Raw genomic sequence first — 23,941 nt, 5'->3', positions numbered from 1 at the left:
CTATACCAGCAAAAACAAAGTCCAAAACACAGTAAAAATACAGGAGGCAAAGGCAAAAATACAGGTGAAACTCACGCCAAGATTACCAGTTCCAACATCACATAAGAAAAGTAGGATGCGGGGTACAAGAAGGTGTCTCTCCACTTGTCATCAAGGGTGTTTCCGATTGGTACAGAGCAGTATTAGCATTTATGCCCATTGTTTGATTCTCTTCATAAGAGTTTGTTAAAATGCATGTTACATTCCTGAGCATTGGTCCATTCACAGCGACTTGAATTAAACATCTTTAGATTGTTTCTAAGTACAAATGACCAGCTTTCACAAAGTTCTTCAAATGCAGTAACATCAATTGCGTGCATCATACGATAAAAAGTGAGTAAGGCACTCATTCATTTATGAGTTGCTTGCTTCTGGGCTGATATTTCTGTGCTTAATCAAATCCAACACTGTAAGAGGCGGAATTGATTGGGTGCCATAAATATCATCTGATTAAGAGTTTGTCCCTGATAGTGTGAAATAATGCAGAATTTGATGCTTACCACATCAAAATCCACACGTCCCAGAAATTACTTAACAGGTAATTTGGCAGGTTCTAATTTATCTGGGGAAAATGTGAATGTGTGGTGTTATCTGTCAAACTCATGAATCTGGAATGTGGTTACTGCATAAACCAGAATGATATGGGCCATTCATAATGAGGGCCTAAGTAAGTAAATTCCAGTCGGATTTCCTCAAGTGGCGTTACATTTCTAGGTGACAATCCTGGTCACAACAGAGCTTCATTTGCCTGCTGCAAAGCTGGTCCATATAGGGAGAATTTTCTCTCGGTGTGTAACTTTTAATTGATTATGGGTCATTGTTCAGATAACATACAACTACATATACCTGGGAGTGGTGTTCATTTCGATTTTTGGTGTATGAAGTAGATCGTGCAATTCAAAACAATACACCAGTAAATTTTTTATTATTTTCAGGAGGTTTGATAAAACATGTGGACGACAGACACAGGCACACATGGGCAAACTTATTCTAATTTCCCTCTATGAGGGAACAGAATATTGCATTTGTCAGGAATTTGATGGATGCCACAATTTAATGGGAAGTTGATGTTACCCAGAAACCAGTCTCCGGATGCTTGTTTCCGGTCCAGTGAAGGCCTGGCTTGGCAGTCCGGGCTGGACTGTTCCAATGAGGCACAGGGTCAAGACTGATTTGCATATAACTGGGTCTGAACTGGGGTGGCTTGGTGAGCTAAGCAACGATGATGGATTCAACCCAGATCTGTGACTGGGGATGAGTGCCTGAAAAGATCCAGTGCTCCATCCAAGATATCCTTATGTTTGCCTTGTTCGCCCTAAGTTGGCAGGGTATGCCCAGACGTGGGTCCCTTGCTCACTTTGCTATTGGATTCAAGCTCGCGTGGCTGATGAGGGGTATTACCCCCAAACCAGTCCCAGGATGCTGGATTCCGGTCCAGGGAAGACCTGGCTTGGCAGTTCGGGCTGGACTGTTATCATGAGGCACAGGGTCAAGACTGATTTTCATATAGTTGGGTCTGAACTGAAGAGAGCTAAAGAACGATGATGGATTCAACCGGGATCTGTGATTGGGATGAGTGTCTGAAAAGTTCCAGCGCTTTGTCCATCATCTCCTTGTGTTCTCAATGTAATGGGAAGCATTGAAAGCCAATTGTTAAATTACCCAAATCTTCTACAATCCAGATGAATCAATGGCTCCATATGGAAAGATAGTACTACAGAAATCCATCAAGGGATTATGGGATTTAGGTTAAGACATACAATACATTGATTTTCACAGATAGTGGAAAATTCTGAGAGGATGAATTTAAATGGACGAAAAAAGCAGATTAATTGAAGGTGCAGTGCTTTGCTTACAACCTCATGCTATGCAGTCTATGTGACTGAAAAACAACCTTCAAGTATCTTTCTGTTCTTACAGAACTGTATCATGCAGTTGTTCATGAGTAGTGTCCTAGTCAACAGCTTAGCTTAGACAGTTCAGCAAATGAGAATGGGAGCAGTGAACGTTAAGAAGAGGCAGTAATGTGGCCTACAAAACAGGCCAGTGTATTTGTGATCCAAATGCAAAAGGCATAATGATGTTATGCACACTGTTAAAACATTTTTTATGAAACAATTAATGAGTTTAAATAACCTACTATCATACAACCATACCTCAGGTTAAATTTGGTTGTGAATGATATGGATAAGTTGAGGATGATTAAACTCACTTTCAATAAAAAAATGCTGCTTGCTTCAGGGAAAGTTGAGGTTCCTAAGAAACAAGGAGAGCACTGATGATTTTCAGGTTTAGTCAACTGCCTGTGCTTGACATTGAATCAGCATGGAAAGGGTCTGTTATATGTAAGAGATGTTATAGATTATGTTGAAAAATAGTGCAGGTTGTATTTTTTAAGGCAGAGTGCTGAGTAGTTTAAGTTGTATGTGTGCTGTCCCGTTATTTTACAGGACTCGTACCAGCAGAAGAAAGTTTACATTGCTTGAAATACTTGTGTTCTGAGCCCACAATTCACAGTGAACCCACTTTTTGATTAATTAAACAATGTTTTAGATAATCACAATTAATACTCAGGTGAAGAAAATTGCAGCAGGGTAAGATTAGTTATGTAAATGAAGATTCTATACCTTCATATACTGATTCTATGATTTGTTTGCCTCCTAAAAGAGAAGTCTGGGAAAGCAGCAACCTTTCCTTTTATGTAGGGACTCTTGGCAACCCTCTCGGTGGGGTCCTGTGGTGGCAACCTGTGCATACCTTCTATATATCCATACAGAAAAGATGAGCAATAAGAACTAATTTTACTAATTTCCTGAATGTTTGAACTGCAATGGCAATGGGTAATGTTTGTGAATATTGCATGTTAGTGAATATTGCTTGTATATAAACACAAAGTGGACCCATTGGCCCATGAATGGACATATTGGCCCATGAATTTACATGGGTAGAAGAGTAATAACTTCAATCAGGAGACCAACTGGGTGTCCCCTACTTAGCATGTCCCAAGGAGTGGTACTGTGAAGCACCAATCTACATTTAGAGAGCATTCATTGATATTAGGGAATCCTAACTCAGACTGTTGCCCAAAGCAAAAAAACAGGGCAACCATCAGGAACAAAAATAAAATTAGAGGGGCAGGTGGGGTGCCGGATGCACAGGAGCTTTTGTCCTTGTATGTTTAATAAATGACGATGATCTCCATCATCATTTATCAATATTTATCAACTGGTATTGCGTGGGTCTGGTATTATGCGCTTGTGATTGTCAAAATGTTTGTTCAATATTCTGATTAAGATAAATGCATGGTGACGGGTTCTCATGAGAAACATTTCAACATGATCCACTTTGTGGGTGGTTCTTGAAATCTTCTGGATTGTAGGTGGGCCTTCTAGGCTGCACAATAGATTTTGTGTACATGGCCTTGGCATGTCTGACCAGAGGTCAAAATTACTCATGACCATAAACTGGTTGTGTGTCATTGTTGATGCAGACATTTAAAATAAGTAGAAAATTGAGTATGACCAAGGTATGTGTCATGAAGATTAATAGGAAGTGCTGAGTGTGTAACATTGAATTAGGAGACCTTCTGGGTTTAGAATACTAGTTGAGCCTCCACAGCAGCTGGATGGCCATTGTTTATTTCATTGCAGATTGGTAATATGTGGAAAAATACTGGTGTATAGATCCCTGGCCCATGGATGCGCCTTGTTATCATAATTCTGAATGCCACACTGTAGCAATTGTTTTTTGTAGACATTTTCCATTACTAAAATACGGTTTCATTGTGTATGGAACAAACAGGTACAGCAAACCTCTGAAAGCTAGGAACATGCTACAATATAGACATTTTAATGGTAATAAATGATTCGAAGCAGTAAAGACTGTTTGGATATTTTGCCTTTTCCTAGAGACTTAATACATCTATAATGTTGTTTTATTACAATGGTATAAAATGAGACTTAGATTAGTGCTTTTAAATCTACACATATGTAAAGAAAATCATTAACACATTGATCATAGTACAAGAATACATATTTATGTCTTAAACATTCCTGCTAAATAAATACAAAGCTGCCATTGTATTTTCTAAAGACTCATTTGGAAAATTGAGGATTAGAATCACAATAAACAAGTACACACCTGATTCTAAAGCAGCCTCTCACTGAAAGTGAACGCTATGTATCCGTATACAAGTGTTGGCAGTTTTTAAAAAATATTTTGAAGCCTGGTGGAACCGAAGAACAGCATATTATAAATAGAATATTTTATTAGAAAGGATTCAGTAATGATTAACACATTCATGTCATGGTGAAATATAAGGTCATATGTCCTGCACATGTTTCACAGAGGAATGTTCAATAAGCAGGGCTTGGGTGTCACGAGGAAGAGGTCATTTTTCTGTCTAGTGTCAGCCAAGATGTTAAGATTTTACTAAACTTTTGTATCTATATTTATGTAATTGTTAGACCTGTAATCTATAGGTTGGTCTTCCTCCAACTTTTTACCTGCTTACCTTTACTTTTTTTGTATATTTTTGTTGGCCATAAGACTCTGATCACTTTATTACTGCTAACCGATGCTAAAGTGCATCTCCTTCTCCCCTAAACATGGTGACATTGGTGTTTACATGATTGGTATATTTAGTTTACTTATACATTAATTGTTAAGTGGGATACCTTGTACCCAGGGCCTGTAATCCAAAAGCTACTCGTGGGCCTGCAGCCCTGATTGTGCCACCCACAAAAGTAGCCTTCCAACCCTGTCTCAGGCCTGCCATTGTAAAGCCTGGGTGTGCAGTTTACTGCAACTTTGACTGGACATTTAAAACCACTTGCTAAGTCTTAACATCCCCTTTTATTACCCATAGGCCAGCTATAAGGGAAGGCCCTGCATAGCCTTATGGGCAGGGTGCTGTGTAACTAAAAGGTAGGGCATGTACTTTAATGTTTTATATCCTGATAGTGACAGCTAAATTATTTTTCACTACTGTGAGGCCTACTCCTCTCATAGGCTAGCATTGGGAATACCTTAAAACACATTTAAGCTACATTTTCTGACCAGTATAGAGTAGCTAAATCATGTTTCATATCTATGGAATAGAAATGATAAATCCTCTTCAGTGGTACATTTTAATTTGAGGTTATTATTTTTAGAAATGCCACTCTTAGAAAGTGGGCATTTCTCTGCTCTTAACTTAGTTCTGTGTGCCAGCAGCCTGTCTCCAATACACGTCTGGGGTGGGTGACAGATATAGTTTATACATTCCCTCCAGACAGCCACAAACTAGGAAAGGTTGGATGGCGACGACCGACCCAGGGCACTTTACCCAAGCATAAAACATTAAACATTCAGCCTGCTCCAACATCCAAGCCACATCTCCACCAGCTTGTCCTCAAGGAATAGAGCCCATACCTGAAGTTAGACATCCAGTTTGTCATTGAGGGAGTATATGAGCCATTCGTAGGACACCACTTAAACATTTTCACCAGCAATTTTGCATGCATGGGTATATGCGGGAAGTGCCAGCACTGAAGGACACACAGTTTAGCCGAAGTCAGAGATGTGACCATAACTCAGCGCCCATGCGGTGCAGCGGTCATATTATGCAAACGCACGATTGGGTGGGGGAGAGGTTAGGGAAGAGTGATGGTATGGGCTAACAGGCCTTGATTCCTCCACCTAGAACCCTCGGAGGCTGGGGAAATTGACCAGTACATGCAAGATGTTGCAACTGAGGAGTGCACAGTGCCAACAGAGTGATTGGTGGAGGATGCCCCCACGTATTAGCTTCGCTGGTGTCCTGTCCCAATTGTTCACTGATTTAAAGAGAAAGAACTTCATCCAGGCCTCCCATACCCCACAAGGGGGACCCTCAAGGATCTCGACCCAGTCCTCCTTGTCATATTTCACCTAAAGTATTGCCTGCCATAATGCCTGTAGTTGGGCTGATTAGGGCAGGGAGTATTTTTGAAGGACCAGTAGGTTTTAGAGGCTTGACATCATGCTGCGGTAACTACTCCATACACGAAAATAGGCTACAATGTGGGGGACCCCAAGTTCCACTGTGGCGCCTCATGTGGCTACGGAGGCAGTGGCAGAGTTGCAGATATTACCAATACTGATGCTGGGGCAGACAAAACTCCTTCTGGAGGGCCTGGAAGGACTTAAGATGTCCACCTGTGATCCAGTGTGAGATTGTTTCAATGCCCGTCCGCCTCCATTCTGGCCAGTCTGGTAGAAAGTCCCTAATCTGGATATCAGCATTATGCCATAGTAGCACCTCGGCTTGTAAACAGTGGTCCATCGAAAGAAGACCATCATCCCTTTTCCAGGGAACACCATCACCTGTATCATGGAGTTGGCAGAGCACGCCCTGATAGCGACATATACATAGAACGGGGAAAATCTGGATGAACTTACAGAGAGAATGCATTCTACCAGAACCCACAGGAAGGGGTCCACTACACCACAAAGCAGATAGCCAAGCTGTGCCAGATGAAGTGTCATGATATAGTTTTCCATTGAGGCACACCCCACCATGCTTTCTATGTGCAATCAGTTGAAAATATCCAAATGTGGGCGCTTTGAGCCCCACATGAAGCCCTTGATGAGCTGATCCACGGAGCTGAGGAAGGCGGCTGAACCTGGAAGGGCAATATTTGCAGCAAATATGTGAATCTGGGCAGAGTGGTCATCTTGACCACCTGTGCGAGACCCCAGAGGGGAAGATTGAAATGCATCAATTTTTCAAAGTCCACTTTTGTACGTTCCTTCAGGGGCTCAAGGTTATCCTTCGTCATATGTTCCAGTCCTCTGTTCACCAAGATCCCCAAGTATTTGAGGTAGGTCAATGTCCAGCAGAACTGGTAACCCCGGATCGCCAGCACTGTGATTGAAGGGCAGAAGGTAAGTGCTGCGCTCTTCCTCCTAGTGACCTTGTGACCTATCAGCGTGAAATCATTCAAAAGAGTGGATAGGGCAGGGAGTGAGCAGTCGAGATTCACAAGAGTATGCATAATGTTGTCTGCATAAAAGAGAACAGAGGAGGGACAGCCCGAGATCGGGACACCCACTATATCCGGTAATTGGTGCACAATTGAGGCCAGAGGCTCCCGGGCAAGGAGGAAGGGGAGCAGGGAGGGGGACAGGGGGCAGCCCTGATGTGACCACGTCATATTAGAAGGGGCATTGAGAGGAAGCCCCCACAATTCAATATATAGCAACTAAACCTTGGATATGAAATCATTCCAAGGTTGAACCAGCACAGCACCGAAAAGAGGTATATCCACTCTATACAGTCAACTGTCTTCTCGGAATCCAGGAAGAGAGCCAGGGCCTCCCCTAGTAGGTCTCTTGCCTGGTCCGAGGATGTGTGCCAGGGTGCACAAGTGGTTACAGGAGAACAGGCCCTGGACAGATCCAACAACAGTGTGGTGGACTAGGGTAGGGAGGACCTTCTTGAGCTGGGCGGCCATAACACTCACCAGGATCTTAACATTCCGATTCAGAAGTGAGATAGGCCGAAATCTGTCACATGAAAGGGGGTCTTTGCACGGTCTGGGAAGCATAGCTTGGCATAAGCTGCTGCGAGTGACTCACCTGCATCATTAGCTGACCACTTATAACATTTTACTGGGAAGCCATCCTCCCTGGATGCCTTACTATAGAGAGCAAACACAATGAGATGTGAGAATGATGATGGATTCTACCCAGATCTGTGACTGGGGGTGAGTGTCTGAAAAGTTTCAGCGCTCCGTTCATCATCTGCTTGTGTTTGCTTTACTATAGAGAGCCGCAGAAATAATCTGCCCAATCTCTTTCTTGGTGACAGGGCCACAGAGCAGAGCCCTGCCATTGTATTTCAGCCATGGGGCAGTGACCACATCCAGAAAGAGGTGGATCCGCAGCCCATCAGTCACTGCCACTGAGGTGGAGAGGTGGCTAAAAAAAGCTGAAAAGGTGCCCACAATCCCCTGGAGGGGACTTTGACTAGGGGACCCAACAGGTTTCTAAAGGCTGAGACCACGGGAGCCGCCATCCACTGGAGGAGTTCAGCTGCAAGTAACTAGCCAGCTTTTTTGCCCTGCTTGTAATCGTAGGAGCAGAGCTTGTGGAAGGTATGTTAAGCCTAAGGTGAAGAGGCCATTGAGACCCATGCATGCCTTTTCCAGGCTCCTACTTGGTATATCCATGTGGTTGTCTGTTTAGCATCGGGTCAGGTTCCAAGTAGGGGGGGCAGTAATCTCCCCTCCTCTGGTGGAGTTCACGGAGCGCCAAATTTGACAAAAAGTTTTCTTGTGCGTGACTCATCAACACTAAGTTGGCTAAGGTGAGCAAATAACAATGAGCGTAAGTCCACCTCCTGGCGAGATTTCTCAATGCAAGTGATCACCGCAGGTTGCTACCGCTTGCATTGAGAAAGTTGCCGCTCATGTTGCGAAAGCTGCCTTTCGAGTACAAAATCTACTTGAGTAGCAGAAAGAAGCAGTGCATTCTGGGGTGTCATGTGGTATCATTCACATGGGACAGGTTTCCAGTGGTAAAAATCAGTGAAAGCAGTGTGACGGATGGGAATTCCACCCCTCACTGAGTGTTTAGGTAACATTTCAAATGAATGCTATCAGGGAGACTTGTAACTCTGCCCATCACCTATCGTGGAGCGCCGCATCCCGCATGAACTGACCTAAGAGTAGCCTTCACCACAGCCCAGAGTGTCCATGAGGACTCAGCTGAGCCTTTCTTGTTACCAGATATACAGCAAGGGTGAACTGCAGAAGTCTCTTCCAATCAGGTGCGCAATAGAAGGAGGTATTAGAATTCCAGGGTTTCCGGACCGTACGAGCCAGGCCGAGGTCGAGCAGGAGGCACAGCGGGGAATGTACCAATAGCAAGCTCTCCAAGATGCGGGCATCCACCACAATGGGTAGGAGAATGTGTGAGAGCAAGAAATAGTCAAGCAGGGACTGAGTTCCATGCACCGGCAACAGGTGGGTGTAAGACTTGTCACCAGAATGGAGTAGGTGCCAGGTATCCAGTAGACCATGATCATCCTGAACATCATACATGAGGGCCCTGTCCCAGTTGACCACCCTGTTGAAGAGACCTGTGCAGTCCAGGACTGGATCTAAGGTCACATTCCAGTCCCCCCTGATTCAGGGGGGTGGAGTCCAGGCCTGTGAGTCCACGGTTGAGGCAAAGAGGGAAGGCCTTCTTGGGGCCCACTGGGGCATAGTTTGAGCCCACACATAAGACCCGGTCTAGGATCTTTAGGTGAGTAAAGACATATCTCCTCTCAGTGTTCAACCACGTCTTAAGGACAGAGTAGGGGAGCGACCTCCGCAAGAGGATAGCCACTCGACACTTGCGATGTATAGGTACATCCCATGGCAGCCGCAGAGAGGCACGAATGCTATGGAGCACCTTTCCCACCCATTCCCACCAAAGTTTGTCAGTCTTGGTCCTTCGGAGGTGTATCTCCGACAGGAGGCCAATATCGGCCTACTTCAATTTCAGAAAGGCTAGGAACTTTTTTCTCTTGAAACCTAGACAGGGCCATCAGATGGTGCCAAAGTCAGACAACAGACCATGGGCACAGGGGGGATATGGAAAAAGAGATGGAGGGAGGACGGGCTGGGAGGAGTGGGGGCAGGGAGGCTGCAAAGAGACAGAAGGGAGCTAGTGGGTGGACATGGGTCAAAGAGAGGAAAGGGATGGAGGAAGAGTAGGGAGAGAAGGGAAGGGGAAAAGGAAGTAGGAGGGTATAGGAAGTAGAACAGAAGGAAAGGAAAAAAAGGGATGGGGAAGGAAATGGTAAAGGATGGGGAGGAGAGGGGAACAAGGGAGCGGGACAGGGTACCCTATGCATGAGGGATGTGAAGGGGAGAAATATTTTGAGTTGTGAAGCCAAAAACAAGCCCACCGCCTGGGGGCCTCAAAGACGGGCCAAGCCAGAGAGACAGATAAGGAGGGGAGGACAGTGAGCGATACTGGTAGGGAGTGAGGACGGGAAATCCGCCCCAAAAAACATATGTAACAAGGGGCTGAGCTGGAAATGGGGTAGTGGAAGGCCCCAGAAGGTGACTCTTATGATATAACATAGAGACTCCACATACAATTTGGGGGAGTAGAACGAGGCAGAAGAAACAAGGATCACAATAGCACCCCAAGTCCCAGAGGGGAGGGCAGTGAGAAGTTGTACAACCAAGAAACCTCACCAACCCCCCCCCCCGAGAGAGAAACACCACACCAAGGAGGGAAATTAGTCAGTGAGAGACACGGAGGAAATCATCACGTGGGGCAGGGCCAGTACCACGGGCAATCCAAACAGTGATGGGAAGTGGGGAAGTCGGAGGGAATAAACCCCTATCGACCATGGAGCTAGGGACCAGTATATGGGTCCCCTGCAGCACAGCAGACAACCCAGTGATACAAGCTGTAACGCATAGTATTATGCAACAATAGGGAACAGCACGCAATAGGCACCATGCAAAACCACTGCCTTGAAGCAATGAGAATGAGACAGAGCAAACAAAGGCAACCACATCATCAAAATCAGCACAATTCCCAATGGAGAAAACAAAAAACAGTGAGCCATTGAGTGCCCTCATATAGTCTTCCCCCAAAAAACCAGTCCCAGGAGGAGGTAGTAGGCCACAAAGGTGTGGAAGTCAGGCCCTTATGCACAAAGAAGTCAATAGCAGGGTTGACCCGAACAGCAGAGGCAAGAAAAAACGAATGCAATCCCAGTACTCAGCTAGTTAGCATTGCAGTCGGATGTGAGGACTTCCTGCTATCCTCTTGAGCTGGGTTGAGTGCCTTGGTGGCCTTCAGCTGGGAACGGAATTTGTCCATGCCAAACACCTGCGTAATTTTCATCACTGCCCTGATGGCACAGACCTTCCAGTTGTTGGAAGGTGTGGGGAAAAGCTGCTCCTGCAATCTGCAGCCTGCACTGCAGGCTTGATGGCCTGGTATGGGCTGGGTCCCCATCAGTGGACAGAGATAGAGAGGCAGGTGGGGCAATGTCCAACTTAAGGTCCTGTAAGGAGTCAAGGAAAAACCTGTGATCACCTGGGTCAAGGAACTTCTTGGAGCGGGAATCCATAATAATCCTCATATGCGCCAATTCCAACAGTCTGTACTTGATGTCCCATTTGCGCAGGACTGGATGCAGAGGCAGGAAGGCCCGAAATGTTGTTGGTTTAACTCGAGTAGTCCCCTGTGATGAAAATCTTATGACCCTCATAGTCATAAGGGCCATAGTCGTGCTGAAGTCAGGATCTGCTGGACCTGGAGCAGGAAACAAGGAATGAGCAGGTGAGGCTTCTCAGCAGGCATTGAGCGACAGGCCTGGACCCAGTGAGCATGTTTGACCTCCTCTGCAAGGGTATCCTCAGGAGGTTTAGGAGTATGTCACTGAGGAATTAACCAACATAATCCTTCTCCACCAGCTCCGGAAATCTTAGGAAGTGGATGTTATCTCTCCGGCTCCTTTCCTCCAGGTCCATAATTTTGCGGGATAAGCATTAAAAGTTAATCCTTCCGGTCAGTGGTATTGACCACCTGTGCTTCCCTGAAACACCCTAATCTCCGCCCGTATTAACTTTCTGTCGGAGAAGAGGTACATGATCTTGGCATCCATTGATTTAAGTTTATGACAAACTGCTGTGATTCCTTACAGGATGTGAGCCATTGGGTCGTCCAGGTGGTCTGGTGGGGCTGTTGCAGAAGGCTTGTGGAGGGCCACTGCCTCAGAAAGGAGCAGCTGTCTGGCATCTTCCTGGAGGTCATGAGGGCAGGCAGGCGGATGCAGGAGAGGCAGCCTGTTGCAGGAGAGGAGCAGGATTGGTATTCACACCAGCAACAAGAAAATGCCCCCAGAAGGAAACCCAGTAATCACAGGGCGGGCATGGACCCCGGGGAGGGCCAGGAGCACAGCACTGGAGCTGGCGAGCAGTTAGAGGAAGGCAGTCCTGCTTCCCAACAGCATATCAGTGTCTCAGGGTCACTTGGTAGACACTCCGTTTGCCAACACAAAGAAGCTGAGGTTGAAGAAACAGGGAGCAAGTCACAGGCCTGGGCCATACAGGGCCCCCAACAATGATGTTCGGTGGATTTTTAGGGTAAGCCACGTCCAGAGCAGTCTGATAGGGGGTGAAAGTAGGCCTCTCAAGGTCCTCTATGGGGGTCCAGAGGTGTGAAGAGGGGTGAGGGGCACCACAAATGCCAGGAGGTGGGCCCCAAGCAGCCCCAAACAATACTCTGCTCCATGTAAGTGAGGGAGGCCCCCAGGGGTAGAAGAGAGAGACGGGTCCTAGCAATAGGTAGTGGCCGTCGAGGCAGTCGGGGATGGCCCCCTAGTCCAGAAGGAGGGGAGATTCACGATAGAGGAGGGGAGAAGAACAAGCAGCCCCTGTATGGCCTCCAAGGCTGGCTCTCCCTACCTCTGTCGTCCGTCAATGAGGGGACGAGACCCACATCACTGGGGCTATTCCCTGCCATGCAAAAGGAAAGGCCGTCATGGTAGCAGTAATCCAGAATCTGGGCTTCCAGGATGAGCGGCGCTCTGGGCCTACTTGGCAGTCAGAGCACAAAGCGTAGGCCGATCTGGCATGCAATGGGGCCAAGACCAGGACCTCTTGTGCTGTGCAGCCCACATGGGCCACCAGGAGTTTTGCGACTCGAGAGGGTGCACTGAATGTGTCATGGTGTGGGGTGCCTCCTGGCAGAGATCACAGCCATCCAGATATAACAGCCAGTATCGCCATAGCGAGGGTGTGCAGGGTTCCTGACATCAAGTCCGGGTAGCCGTGTTCAGTCTGATTCCCAGGCTTGGCTCCCTTGCATGGGCCGCATTCCCCTGCATCTGCTTCCCCTTTAGGCTCACAGCACCCCAATCAGGGCATCCACAATGTTGGAGCCCTCCAGGGGGTGAAAGGGCAGGTACATAATAGCTCAGGGCTTTGATATCGCCCAGGATGACATCAGGCTCTCTCCCCAGCAGGCCGGGGACCGAGGAGCTCCGGCTTCATGTAGCCATCAGTGTCGGTGGTCAAGCTCCGCCCCCCTAAAGCGTGACTTTGAGATTTTTACAGACAGCTGCAAAACTGTAATTTGTAACTGATGCAAGGTGTCCTAGATTATTATAGGGAGTTGGGAGTTGTAGATTCCCATCATAGGTAAGCATAGGGCTTCTGTCAGAAAGAGGATTAATAGTTGGAGGGCATGTACGTCCCCACTAAATAATAATGTCACAATTCTGTACCGGGTCCAGTTAGGTCTCAACAATTTAAACCTGAGCTGAACCATTGATAGCTGCAGCACAGTGCAGACAGGTTTAATTTAGGGGAAATGTATAAAGCCTTTATCACTACCAAAACAATAGAAACATAGAAAATACAGCACAATAACAATCCCACTCCAATTCATAAAATTATATAAAATATTAATTTTAATGGAAAAATAGACACCAAACAAATCAAAGTCAGATGTAGGGAACCAGAGATGTAATTTAGCAAACTTTAAGGAGTGACTCTAGCTTGAAAAAGTGCAGCCCACCATGTGCGGTTATTTGGTCGCGATAGACTGGGTCAAAGTCAAAAGTAAATGCTGACAGCAATGGAGTGCAGATTGGATACTGGGACCAGGGTTTGTCTAGTAGAAAGTGTACCTTCTGACCCAGTCTTTTTCTTGGACAAAATCCTCCTAGGTGAGGCCATGGACGGGTTGGTGCACTGAACTGCAGGACCTCAGTGGGAATCTCAGCTTCAGTGGGGAGTTCGAGGCTCTCTGCATCAAAGACAGGGATTTACAAGTGGGTGAAGTCTAATGTTTGAGCCCAGGAAGACGTTGACAAAGCAGAGCTACTTGGGGTAGGTCCTGATGACATCCTTTACATCCAGACTTAGAGAATATCCTTTTAGCGGGGCAAACAAGCAAGTTGTGTATGACCGGCAGTTTGATGTCGGAGGCTGCAGCTCAGGGGCGATCTGGTGGTAACCTCTGGTTCTTTTTGCTGAAAGTTTGGCAAAAGTTTCTAAGCGTCAATTTTTTGCATTTTCTGAGGGGGAACGAATGCACTCTAACACCAGCCAATTGTCCAGGACTTTATGGCCACCACTTGGAGGGTTAGGACAGTTAGGGATTCTATTTGTAAGGTCTATTAGAGCCTTATGAGCAGGAAACTGACAACTTTCTAAAAATGCCTTTTTCAAAATTGTCTTTTACAATCTGCCTTTACCATTATATAATATTTTGCATTCCAATTAATTTGAGTCCCTGAACCACTGGCCTAGCTATTCCCAAACTGAAGTTATGAATTATAAGGTGTCATAATGTAACCCTGTGTTTTTTTATGGTGAACTAACCTTGCCACAGCAGAAAAAGCCTTTGGAGATTTTTCACTGCCAGGACACTTTTTAAATATAATGCAGCCTTCTATATAGGCACTTAGGGCCTGCCTTAGGAGGGGCTCATATATATTAAAAGGGTTGGCTTAGGCCTCGAAAAAGGTTTATTTGACCAAGTTAATAGAAGATGCCTTCTTCACATGCATCACCTGACATATGGTGGACAGTTAACGAATTGCGTGTTGGTAATAATTGAATCCTCCGACAGGTGGTCTCGGTGTTATGTAAAGCACAATGACCAGACGATTTATTGTCTTTGTGAAATGTGTTCCCAGTCTCTCAGTGATGGGTGTTTTTTCTTTTTTTTTTTTAAAGAAAACTATCACCAAAAGTAAAATGCACAGTGCACAGCAGCAATCACCTGTTGAGAAAACTTAATTGAAAAGCACAGATAGAAAGCACGTAAGAGAGGACCTTCACTGTGGGGCGTTTGGGCAGTGGGGTCTGATAGGGAGAATTAATTTCATGCACACATATCCCATACCTAATACAATAAATTGTTGTAAACTGTAAAATAACTATTTTCAAGAAGTTGACAGTCATTTTTATGTACATTAACACTGTACAATGTACTGCAAAAGTATGTTCAGCTGTTCAGCTTTGGTTACGGACAAGTCAATTAACAGCACATGGACATTTTCACAAACATGTCAGGAATGAGCATCTATTAATGACTGCCAGGTCAGTATGTATTCGTCAAGGGCATGCCGATATGATAATTAAATATTAATAACAGGGACTACATTTAGCAATCTAGTGTATTTATATACTCTGTAAGTAAGCTAAATGACATTTCCCAGTAAAATGAAATTTGTGGATGAGCTATGAAAGGACACCACGACCCACTTAATAATTACAAATTTAAACCAGGTCACACATTTTGGTTTTCTATTCATGTAAATATATAGATTATGCAATAATGCATAATTATAGAGGATCTATACTTACCAAGAAGGAATTTAAATTTTTTTATGAAAATGCTCTGTATTGCATTGGAAATCCTGAAAACTATAATAACAAATATCTACAGTAGTAAATTCCCTAAAAACGACCAAACACAACCATGACTTACCACAAACCACCACCTATCCCAACGCTCAGACATAACATTATCCACAACATAACTCAACCTCTAAAATAATCCTCTACTGTGACATAAATTACTTTTAACACTAACGTTTAAAAAACCAAACTCTACCCCAAATTTAAGGCTTAACAATTATTGCTGAAAAATAGTTCTACTGTTCAATTAATTTTATTTTTGATTGATCATAATGTAATTATGCCACAGTCAGTTTTCTGATGTTTTTCTAGTTTTCTTCAGATTTAGTTCTGGAAATAGCCAAGACCATTTGATTTTCCAAAAATGATATGCATATTACACTTATAGAGACCTGCAGGAGCCCTTTATAGGTCTCGCCTACCCAGCGCACATGCATTGTATAGGCAAAAGAGACCTTTAGTAATCGCCAAACAGGTGCACGTGTTCCTATTGCCTTCAATGGCAACGCATGCACATGGGGTGATTCACTTGCGGGAGCGAGCGCTGCCACATGGCTAGCAATTATCGCTCCCGCAAGGGAATCGTGCAGCCCCCCTCCCTCCCCTGTTGCCGTGTGAGGAGCGCTTGTGCTTGTTTTTTTTTAGGAGAGTCTTTTCTCCAAAAGATGGCTGCCAGGGAACATCTATGCGGCTCTCATTTCTTTCGCATAAAGCCCTCGAGGAAGCCATTATAAACACTGTCAGCACAATAAGTGAGCGAGACATCCACTCTGGCCTCTCTAATAAAATCCTTGATTGTACATTCCCAGACAGGTCAGCGTACCAGCACTAAAGAGACAAATAACGCATGTCATCAGCTTCATACGATTTGTCCAGCAATTAAAACAGAATACTGAAAATGTGGCTTAGTACTTCAGTGGCAGTGCTTGGACATTCCAACACATTCTCTCAGTAGTAGATGTCGCTTCTACTGACCCACGCGCCATTATAAAACTCTGGTGTTCATTTTCTAATACTGCAGTCTTGTCAGCAAAGGATTTTCATTTAAAGAACCGAATGTTCTCTATGACGCGAATTGTAACAGCAAGTTACGGGCTGGAACGTGCTTGTTACTTTAATCTGTTGTGACTTGCACATTGAAATGCAGGCCGGGTCAACTCAGCCTCGCATACTTCCGGTATTACACTGAGGGATAATAACAGGAGGGATTCGCTTATTTTACATGGACTTAGATTGCTGGTATAGTTTGGGAGGCCTTAAGAACTCCCGGTGTGTGTGCTGTTGTCCCTAAATATGGGAAAAATGGGTAAACTGGCATATCCAACCTTTCTGCAGCACCAGTGTCAACGTGCACAGAAGATGGAGCTGGGGGAGGTCAGATGCCCCTTGTGGGCTGCAGTGAAGACTTGTTGACCTATGTGACCTCCACTGCAGTGTATGCAGCTGCAGGTCCAAATCTGCAGCAATCGCTTTGGACAATCCCATCTGATAGGTCTAAAAGCCTGCTTCAAGTAGGAAAGCTCATTTCAAACAAATGACTCATGAACGTGCTCAAAACGTCATCTTTTATGACAGTGTACTATACTCTTCATGACCAGGAAGAGGTGATGGAAGCTCCAGCTTCATTTCACAGAAAAAGTTGTGCACCCGCCAACAATGTAACTGATTCTTCCCCAGCTCGTACTGCCTTTGTGAGGCTGAGCAGCTAGTCAGTCACTTTTTTGTTCTTTGGTGCATGAATGACCTCTAGGTTATGCTCTGGATACCTTTCAGTGAAATACTATTAATGGACATTAATAAAAAATAAAAAACATCACAACTCCTATTCCTCTGAATGGATTTTTTGTTTGTTTTGTCTTTTTTATGTCTTTGATGTTTTCCACTTTTAATACATTGTTTTAAATTTCTTACTTGATTGATTTCTTGACTTTAGTGTTGTTTTGGTGCTGCTAAAATATTTGAAGCAATTTTTCTGTGAGTGAAATCCTGTTAATTCCAATAATCACTTCAAATCTCAGAATCCCTTACATCCCATCAAAAAACTTTCAATTCAACTTTATTAAATATTAAATATATTTAAAATAAATATAATTTAGTATTTGTAAAGTTTCTAAAACTGCTTGCACATACTTACTAATATTGACCAATATGCATGGTAAATACATGACCAGTAAAGGCATGTGTGGTAAAGGCATGTGCAGTGAAGATACATGTGTGTTAAAAACTGAGGGACAAAGACCTCTCATGGTAAAGGCTGCATTGTAAAGTGTGTTTCCCATTGTGCAGTCATCAGCAAAATATGCCCAACACAGTGTGCAATCAGGTACGTTTGTGAATTGTTTCTTTGTTTTGCAGAGTTGGGCAGGCCAGCAAATTAACAGAGCACCAAAGTCAAAGAATGAGATGAGACATCAAAATATTTGACATAAAAAGTGTGCAAAAAATGTCTTTTTGAAATTGGAAAAATAGGACTTATTCTATTCCAAATTAAAAAACTGTACATTTTTTACTTGTGGAAACATTTCACTTTATTACATTAGATTATATCAGCCCACTAAGTGGTACCTCTTAGAAATTATACATTATACATGTTGTAGTACCAGAATGAGGTAGTCAGAACATCATCTGACATAAATAACATGTTGTAAATATCATTCGCCAAAATATTTTTTCCACTGGAGTTAATGATAGAAAATCTATATCAAATGGGATGACATTTAATGATATATTATTTATGACAGATGATATTAAACTAAATGTTACCTTGACATCCAAAATTCAAAACCTGATGTTGAAGAATTGCCCGACACATCTGCCTTGACAACAATGGCATTAGTGAACCAAGATACAAGTCATTTGTCTTATGCCCCCTATATATGATATATATTATTTTTCTAGGGGCAGCAACAGCATAGTCTAGTAACCCATGCACAAGACAGGTGCTGTTATAGTGCACATCACGAAGTGATGTAGTTCAAGACGCACCAAAAAGTAGCCATCAAGGACAAATTAGCACAATGAGGTCAAGTAATCGATAAGATCACCCATTTCAGTGAAGCAAGGGAACCGTGATTGATCCTAGGCTTCTGGTTGCACATTGTGCAATTCTGCCGCAAGATGTATATCTCTTTCTCTCTTATGAAATGCACTAAAGATCACTGCATTCTGGGTCACTCATTAAAGAGGTAAATCACTACTCTTTGTTAAATAAAAACAGGTCGAAACTAATAGTTTCTCCTCGTTATGACTGCCTTGAGGCAGTGATATTTTAGCACAAAGCCTGTCTATGAGTGTCTATAGATGGAGACAGGGCTGGCTTTAGTGCTGGTGGCGCCTGGTGCAACAATCTATTTTGGCGCCGCCCACAGCCTCCTCCTATGATTGCCTCATTACCACCCAGAAAAAGTGCCCCTCATCTCTCCATAACCCCTCTTTCAAATACATTTATTTCATTTGTTTTAAAGAGCTGGTTAAGGCTGGCTTTACAAATCCATTCAGCTATCCACATAAAATACAGATCGTTTGTTTGCATCAGGCACAATAACTCTCTGCCCTGCTTCATGGTGAGTCAAAACTGCCCCTAGAAAACACTCTAGTCTCTCTTCCTAGTAGGAACATTAATCGCAAGAGTTATCTTGACACTTTTATCGCTGTCTGAAAGCAGGAAGCACAAGGAACTCTGCAGCAGGTGCTTTTAAATCGTAGGTTGTTGCTAAGCACAGTGCCCCGAGGTTGGTGTTCTCTGCAGGTCAGCTACCAGTGCTGCGGCAGCGGGTACACTGCCCTTAAGGCCACCCTGGATAGAGATTTTCATCAAAACTCATGGGTTGTTGCATGGATCGCCCATGTACCATACATGCACTGCACACTTAGGTGCAAAGTAAAACAAACCAGCACATATTGCAACTTCGCATTACCCATTGCATTACTTAGGGAACATATCCAACACAAATCCTGATTTACGTTGAATAGTAAATTCCAGCATAGCTCTTTGTGTCCTGTTTATGTTATGAAGGTAATGCATACTCAGTGCAAAGCATCTGGGGCCCAGACTTATCAAAGGGTTGTGTTGCCATTGCGTCACACAAGGTGACTCAAGGGCAGTTCAGTCCTGAAGACAGATTTACCAAGCCTTGCAAAGCCACCTAGCATGGCCCTGCATGGCTTGGTAAATCTGTTGTAACGCACAGCGCAAGTCACTGCCTTGTGTGACCTGCACTGGGAAGATGTTACATGAGTGGAGAATGAGTATTCCTACACATCCACCCATGCTTTGTGGTCCATTCCCAGATTTACATTTATTACTAAAACCTTGGAATATGTCAATATTGTACGCCTTCCTGATTGAGGCACAACAAGGAGAAATATTTGCATTTCTCCTCATTGTTTACTTTTTCTATTCTGCATTCTGTAGGACACATAGAAAGAGGAACATGCCTCTAAGAAAAGAAAACCATCCTGCACAAAAACAATCCTGCCATCAACGCACCCACCCTTGCACTATGGCATAAGGGTACCTGCATTGGCGCTAAGCAGCACATAGTGCCAGTGCAGGAAGAGAGCATGGAATGTGTCAGACCTTGGTAAATATGGCACATTCTTGCCCTCTCTATTTGACAGAGCGAAGCAAGCTGTCTTGCTGTGCTCCGTCAAATATTAATAAATCTACCCCAGGTCCTTTATTTTTATATTGATGCTACTGGCTTGCCTAAGAGACCACTTCAAACGAGATAGCTAAGAATAATATTGGGCTTTGAAAACTACTGAAACAAGGCAAATAATAAATATGGTAGGGGGTTGGTGGGTGCAAACGATATTCTTTTGCTGTGCTCACTAATTTTAAGATATGTTTAAAAACATCGACTTGTTACTATAAATGTACATGTTTAAATAATGTTTTTGTTGCCACTTGGAGGCCGCGTGCATGCAAGATGGGAGGATATGGTATGCAATGCAATTCTGAAATTGAGGTTGTAAATTCATCTAACAAAAGAGAATTAAATACATCTTTTTTTCAAATTTCATACAACACTGCTCATTCATGAAGAGGCTGCCTTGAAACATTATAATCTGCATAATGACTCCGTAGTGCAAGTATAGATGTGCACATAAATAATTCAGCTTACCGGGATACGGAATATGAAACCAGGGGGCATTTGATATTGCGTCAAGGTTAATATCGGTCCGAGCAGCATATCCATATTCCTCAGGGTTGCCGGGGAAGGCATTAAAGTGCGTGAGAAGATAGCAGATTAGCCACGAGACACACATACCCAGCAGCACCTTGTCAAGGGGTAGAAACATACATTAGTTCAATGAGTGTAAACGCAGCTCTGAAAAATACAGTATTATAGATCAGCAGTTTCGAAATCTAATGCTTTCTTATAACTTTAAAATTGATCATAGTATGCAGTGTGTATATTTATTTTCTCTATTCCGAAATATCATTATTGAGTTTACTAGGCAATTGCGCTTTTCAAATTGAATTTTATATGACATACAGGTTTCAATATGCGGCTTGTACATTAAGGGCCTGATTGACAAACCGCAGATAGTAATACATTTTGCAGTACTACAAAACACACTACTGATTGAAATTTACAAACTACTAGTGGAGTTTTTTGCCTCCACATTACCTGTACTTATGAGTGCGAAGTTCTCCGCCCCGACGGCGGAGTCTCTGCACATGTAGGTAGGTTTTAGTAGTAAATGTGGGAGTGGCTTAAAGAAGGGCAGATTTATTGCAAAAGGGAATGCGATTATGAAGAGTAAGAGGGGTTTAGGGAGCGTGAGGGAGCAGATGTGTAAGGAACATCAACCACCTACATAAGAGCAAACCAATCAATATACTCAGGTGGTGGAGACCACCAACCTACACTTTTGTGAGAAGATTATACTTGGTCCGAAATGAGTAAACCAAAAGTATTGAATTTACTGCAAAGTATAAACTCCCTCGAAAGTGTAAGTTACCTTTGTGAATCAGGACCTACGTTTTTTGTAAGTGCTAATGCAATTAAAAAAGAAAAACATGGAATATGGAAACACAAATGAAGTATACATTCAATAAATCTAATGCAAACTTTGCAAATGGCAATTTCAATCCTTGTCAGCCTTTTGGGAAAAATGTGAAGAGACAACATATCCACAGACTGAGTAGGAAGATCGAATATACTCTTGTTCACAATTCAGGACTGTGTTGTCCTCAAACCCTATTTGAGGTTTCAGTGCTCGAGAAAGCAGATCTAATATGCAGTAAACTTTAGACTTGAATAGAAAATGTATGAAATTGTGAAACCCAGAATGTGATAAGGTGCTGCATTGTTCTTAAACTAGATTGTGTCAGAGAGGACTCGTTCATCTTTGCTTCCACATATGCAGTATTGTAGCTGCTACCACTCAGAGTATGGTCTAATTATTTTAATTGAGTTAAGTGATACTTTTTTAACCGGTGTAGGTATTATTTTGTTTGAATGTTCTTCATAATCTGATCCCCTGCCTTGAGTAACACTACACACTGAAATGTCTCCAGTACCCCGCCCTTCTCCAGTGTCATCTACACACCCTAGAATGATAGGGTCACGGTTATGGTCACAATGCTTAATGATCAATTGGACCATAAATGCGCACTGAACATTAGTATTTACCACAGGCTAAAGTATCAGTAGCAGAGCAGATAGGATCTTCCTTGGTAAAAAGTATAAGAAATCATGAACTGAGATATTTTTCTGTCTCCCTGTGTCAAGAACAGTTAGTTGACGGTTCCTGATATTTTGCAGCGTGGACCCAGAAGTACATTCAAGCAAATGTGTGTTTAAATAAGGCTAAACCCTGAGTGGTCAAAGGTATTGTCACCTCACACATAGAAACTCATTATTTAGTGTCATGATGCCTTGAAAAGAGTGCCTTGCCATTTAAACATGTTCCCTACATCTTTAAACAGCTCTGGCATTCTCCATAACACAAGAAGATGAAAAGTACCATTTCAAATGTAATTCAAAAATATTCCCTAGTAGTTTAGCGCACCTTTTAGCCCCTTGGGGTGTATATTGAGGTAAACACACCCTATCCACCCTCCAGGAAGGGGGGAAGAAAGTGTCTTGTGCTTAGAGGTCAAAGGGAAGCACAGGCCCATGTCCAAAAGGTTGCTTCCCTCAAAAAGTAAATCAAAGGTATTCCCTGGTGGCGTAGTGGGCTTTCTGCTCCCTGGTGGACATATTGGGAGAAACATCTCCTATTTGCCACACAAGGGGGCAGAACTACTGATTTGCCTGCGATGGGGGAGCAGAGGTCCAAGCCCAAGGGGTTGCTCCAGCTGGAAGTAAATTACCCTGGAGATTGGCGGTAGGATCACACGCCCAGTGTGATCCCCAAGTAGGGATCCAGTATGAAGAGACAGCACTGCAAAAGGGACATTGTCCTCTTTCCAACTCTGCATTTTTGTGTTGATTGGTACTCGGGCGGAGTAATGCCTTCAGCACCACACACAAGTGAAAGAAGACCTCGCCATTAGTGTGGTCTGCTTTCATTTTGTTTTGCTGTAATGTCAGGCCCTGTGTTCTAATATCTTGACTTTGATATTTAAAAAGAAATTGTTTCTGGTGTTTTCACCAGAAACATCTTTTTTTCAAGCACGGAGGATGATGATCAGTTGCCGCCCTTTGCACAGCAAAGGTGGTGTGGAAGACATACTCTGGTCGTCCTCCACACTAAAACAGTTAACAGGATATATATGCATTCACAGACTAAAAGTCTCAAAACAGTCCTTCTGTTCAGCTACTAATGATGCTTCTCCCACATCAAGACACACATAGAGTGAGTTTCATCAGCATATGATGAAAGCAGAATGGAAAATAACCCAAAGTAAAGATCATACACAATACATGAGTGTCTGGATCATTGAGCGACTCATAGGTGATTGCTGGATATGACTTAAAAAGGTAAAATACCTATTATTTGGGTTCTGTCTGACATGAAAGATTTGAGGCTGCTAAAAGAACAAATCAGGTGAAAATCATTAGTTAGATGACAGTAATTATCTGCCACTTTTCACCAGTTTCCAGTAACACAGTGAAGCCAGACTTGGCTCTCTTCACAGTTCAGAAAGATCTACAAGATGATAGTGGCCTTCGGAAAAATGTGGATCTTTCAAATATTACACTGCAATACCATAGAGGTACAGGAGGTGCTGGATCTGTCAAGATTTTCATTACAAGCATTGGTTGGCATTTAGATAAATAATCATGTGAACAGCCTGGAAATCTGTCACGGCTTAGGTACTGAATGATCTACTTTGGATAGTAATGCTGCATAATTGTAGGAGGGAGGGATAGGGTAAATTGGGCAACCCTTTGAAGAAGTACAGATAATCACAAAAAAGTCTTTAAAAGAGGCATCATCTCTGCATGTGTATACTCTGCTCTGGCTATTCCTGACTGAAGAGAGCAATTCATAGAAGACAGAAGAATTAAGGAGCTGATTACGAATATGGTGGT

At 43.5% G+C, this 23,941-nt stretch overlaps 1 protein-coding gene across 1 annotated transcript in view; it reads right to left on the bottom strand.

Annotated features, from left to right (window-relative positions):
* The window catches only part of LOC144772266 (solute carrier family 23 member 1-like), a 984,472-nt gene that overhangs the window by 572,939 nt on the left and 387,592 nt on the right, over positions 1-23,941 (bottom strand). The window contains exon 7 of the mRNA XM_078656497.1: positions 20,576-20,732. Within this exon, the coding sequence (XP_078512623.1) occupies positions 20,576-20,732 (157 nt within the window). The remainder of the gene's footprint in view (positions 1-20,575; positions 20,733-23,941) is intronic.

Source organism: Lissotriton helveticus, chromosome 1_1 (assembly GCF_964261635.1).
Source record: "Lissotriton helveticus chromosome 1_1, aLisHel1.1, whole genome shotgun sequence".
Classification (NCBI taxonomy): Eukaryota; Metazoa; Chordata; class Amphibia; order Caudata; family Salamandridae; genus Lissotriton; species Lissotriton helveticus.
Note: the sequence above shows the minus strand (reverse complement) of the source record. Positions and strands in the feature narration are given on the sequence as shown.